The 3756-nt window shown below is 65.1% G+C and overlaps 2 protein-coding genes across 2 annotated transcripts; both read right to left on the bottom strand.

The window, feature by feature from the left end:
• Positions 1–306: 306 nt before the first annotated feature.
• MNEG_14363 (NADH-cytochrome b5 reductase-like protein) lies at positions 307–2148 on the bottom strand (the record flags this gene model as incomplete). Its single annotated transcript, XM_014037165.1, has 6 exons — positions 307–336; positions 506–608; positions 843–878; positions 1427–1537; positions 1820–1932; positions 2059–2148. The coding sequence occupies 6 exons, from the start codon at positions 2146–2148 to the stop codon at positions 307–309; spliced, it is 483 nt and encodes a 160-aa protein (XP_013892619.1).
• Positions 2149–3202: 1054 nt separating this feature from the next.
• MNEG_14362 (Ribose-phosphate pyrophosphokinase 3) lies at positions 3203–3727 on the bottom strand (the record flags this gene model as incomplete). The annotated part of the gene is made up of 2 exons (XM_014037164.1): positions 3203–3411; positions 3667–3727. The coding sequence occupies 2 exons, from the start codon at positions 3725–3727 to the stop codon at positions 3203–3205; spliced, it is 270 nt and encodes an 89-aa protein (XP_013892618.1).
• Between the last annotated feature and the right edge of the window lie 29 nt (positions 3728–3756).

The raw sequence follows: 3756 nt of genomic DNA, 5'->3' as shown, positions 1-3756 counted from the left end.
GTTGGTGGGCGCACAGGCCGGGTTTGACTTTGTGTGTGCAGGTGGGTGGTTGGAGGGGGGGGGGGCGCGGTGTGTGGGTGGGAGAATCGAGCGCAAGACACGCAGTGGGTGGGCGGTGTGGTGGAGGATGGTGCGACAGGAGGGGCAAGAGGGCTGCTAAGAGTTCGACGCGCCGCGTTGGCGTGCGTGGCGGGGGGCGTGCTTCCGCGCGGCACGCGCGCCGCCCTTGTCCGCCGCTGGCCGGGGCTCATGCAAACGGAGAGGGCGTGGATGGCGGGCAGCGGCGGCGGGAAGGCGGCGCATGACTCACCCCTTGAAGTCGAGAGTGTCGCCGACCTGTAGAGTGAGAGGGTGGGCAGCATCAAGGATGCTGACATGCATTTGACGAATGCGAGTGCAGGGCGGCGCCAGTCAGACCAGTGGGCAGGGATAGCAGCACAACGGTTGACCCCATCGTTGACCGTAGAGCCGGGCCCCCTCGAGTCGCATTGAAATTGGAGTGCACAAAACAAAACGCGTCGGCCCCGCAGCGGTCACGTGCCTGCAGGCTGCCGAGGTGCTTTGACATTTTGCCCTCCGAGTAAGCCTTGATCGCCAGCTCGAGGTAGCTGCAAGGAAGGAGGGAGCCAGCCGGGGTCGGAGCCCCAGTGGTAGAGGGGGGGGGTGTGAGTGGGGGCGCCGACGGCAGTGTGGGCAGCAGCCTAGGCAGGAAGGCAATCCGGATGTGTGATTCGCAACGGCGAAGGGTGCGCGCTGGCGCAGTCGCGAGCAATGCAGCTTGTTTGACGGGTGGATGCGCCAGTGCGGAAGCAGCCGCTGCGCCGGAAGCGGTGCGGGCGCACCCCTTGGCATCGGGCGGCGAGATGGGTGTGTAGGGCCTGCGGGGCAGGGCGCAGCAGGCATGGGCGGAGGTTTTAACAAACGATGCGCCGCGCTTCGTCCCGGGGGAACGCAGGAGTCCATGTAGGGCCTGCATGCTGCTGGTCCAGCATTCGGCACTGCACAGCAGCGCCACTGCACCGGGTGTCTGCCCTCCCTCCGCCCTCCCTCCGCCTCCATCTCTGTCTGTCTAATACCCCTCGCAAACGACAGCGCTCACGAACGCTGGCCAGCACATGCTTGCCGTTGCCACACATGATTGACAAATGCGCGCGACAACAAAAGCCTGCTTACACACGACGCACACGTTCACACACGGACACACTCTCTGTTGTGATCTCTCTTGTTGATGCTGAAGTACTCCAACAACCGGAGAAACACGCACACACATGTACACACGCACACGCACAAGCACATACATTACACACACGCACATGCACATACGCATACACCTGCACACACAAAATGAGGTCACAAACATACGCATACACACCTACATACACATACGTGCATGTACACACCACACACACGTAATGCACAATCTCACCTGATCACCACCTTTGGCTTCTCATCCCCGGGGCCCTGGATGGGGGCCTTGACGAGGAGACAGCTGGCCACAGGCAGGCCCACCTCCTGCTGGCTGTCAGGCAGCGCAAACCTGGGAGGAGACGGGGCAGCCGCGAGGGGCCGAGGCCATTGCATAGTCGGTGCGGATCGGAGGACGCAAGAGGGTCGGAGGATGCCCGGCAGGCCGGAAGTTCTCGCAGTGCAGCAGCATTCCTGCGTTGCCTGTCGCATGCAAGGCTTCTTTCCTTGCACCAAGATGGTTGCGACTGCGCCGATTCGCAAGCAGCGGTAAAGCAGCGATCAGAGAGAGGCGGGGCTGAGTGCGAGAGAAGAGCGCGTTGGCGGAAACAGGGGCCAGCTGCAAGGCGCTCACTTGAGCTGGAAGGAGTTGTGGGTCAGCTTTTGCTTCGACACCAGCTTCAGGGGGCGCCACTCGCTGGGGTCCAGGGCGGGGCCCTGGCTGTCCGCCGCAGCGCAGAAAGGCGCCTGGCAGCGTGGAGCGGCGCGCGAAAGACGGGCGAGGGCAGGACACTTTGCGATACAAGCAGTAACCGGGGTGCTTTGTCGGTCGCTGCGGCAGCGCGGCGTGCGTGTGGGCATGCGGGCACGTACCAGCTGCTGCTGGTTTGCTGCGGCGAAGTAGGCTGCGCCAGCGGCCACGCCTAGAGGCACAACATATCGTGCGGCCTGCCTAAGCGCCATCCTTCCGGGAAACGCAGATCACGCCGGACCGTTCGATCTGTTTCTATTGATCGCCGGAGGCGTGGTACATGGCGCGTTGCAATAGCCAATATCTGCAGACGATAGTTCCTGCAGGCGCGCACCGCCTAAGTGGCGACTGGCCGCTTGAGGCGTCACCCAGCCAAAACCGCCTGCTGGCCTGTGCTGTGTCCGTGCATCTATCCGGTCAGCCCCTGGCAGTTACACAATGTAACAGCGCAGTTGCAAGTTGGGGGCATGTATTCTTGATATGTGTACATATCTGGTGTGCGCAACCGCGCCCAACACCACGCTCTCACTCTTGAAGCTGCGCTGCAGGCGCTGCCATGCACAGCACCGGGGCTCTCTGCAAGGAAAGGCGGCTCGATCCCGTCCATGCAGGTCTGCTGCGCCCACAGACGATACAGCACCACCCCTCGCCCGTCGCCGTTTGCCGCATGCAGCTCCCAGGCCACCGGCCGCTCGGGGTGGTTCAGGCTGCCACCCCAACGCCTTGTGGCGCCGCGGTGCACCCCGCCGGCCCTGAGCTGCCGCGCCTGGCGAGCGCCTGAACGGGCCGTTCATGCCGCTGCCCATTGAAAATCAGTGGAGCATTTACAGGGGGAAATCGTACAGCTTTTGTGTACAGGGTTGTGTGCATGATGCGTGGTTGGGATGCGATGCGGGCCAAGCCCTTGAAAGCGGTGGAAGCGCAGCAAAGCACGTGCGACGATCGTGCTCAACAGCACACACAAGCATTAAGGGCGGCGCATCCCCTGTCACCACGCTGTCCTTTGGCATCCGGGTGCGGTGAGCCCCGGGCTGCCGGCCACGCCGCCCCGTGGAGCGCCGCGACGTGCGCGCCCGCGCAGCCGGGGGCGGCGCGGCGGCGCGGCCGCCGCCGCGCTCGCCGGGGCGTCGCTGCATTGCCGCAAACCAACTGGCCAGCCTCCAGGCCAAGACCCTCGCGGCGGCGGCCGCCGCCTTGCCCCGGCGCCCTGGCCCCAGGGGGCGGCGCGCCGCACGCCGCAGACCAAACCGGGCCCCGTGCGGCCGCTCAGATCTGCAGAGCCGCAGCGATCGGCCCCGCCAGCGTGAGGACCTCGAACGGCTGCCGCCCCTTGACCGCGGCGGTGGTCTGGGGGCACGAGTCGGACAGCCAGAAGAACCGGAAGCCGCCGTTGGCGGCGGCGCCGTTGCCGTCGTCCGCCTTGAATTTGTTCCAGCTTTCCCGCGGGAAGACGCCATGCGTCACGTACGCGCTCACTGCATGGGCCGTGGAAATGGAAAGGTGTGTGTGTGGAGGGGGGGGGAGAAAAGCCAGGAGGGCTGAGGGAGGCTGAGGCGCGCTTGGGAGGGGTTGAGGTGACGGGTCGCAGTAAGGGAGAGCGGCGCGTGCATGCGGAAACGGTCGTGAGATAGTCGCGGCAAGTGTGAGGTGGCAGTGTCGTGCTGCAGAGCCCAGCAGTTGAAGAGATGGTGGCAGTGAGAGTGGCAATTGATGTGCAGGGCGAGCCGCACGCCGCGCGGCGGCTTGTTGCTGGCGGCTCTTACGAGTCGGCCCGCATGCCGCGCGGCGCATTTCTCAGGCGGCCGGTCGCCGCGCCGGCG

This window comes from Monoraphidium neglectum (genome assembly GCF_000611645.1).
Source record: "Monoraphidium neglectum strain SAG 48.87 unplaced genomic scaffold scaffold04430, whole genome shotgun sequence".
In the NCBI taxonomy this organism is placed as follows: Eukaryota; Viridiplantae; Chlorophyta; class Chlorophyceae; order Sphaeropleales; family Selenastraceae; genus Monoraphidium; species Monoraphidium neglectum.
The sequence above is the reverse complement of the archived record's forward strand: the minus strand, read 5'-3'. Positions and strand labels throughout refer to the sequence as shown.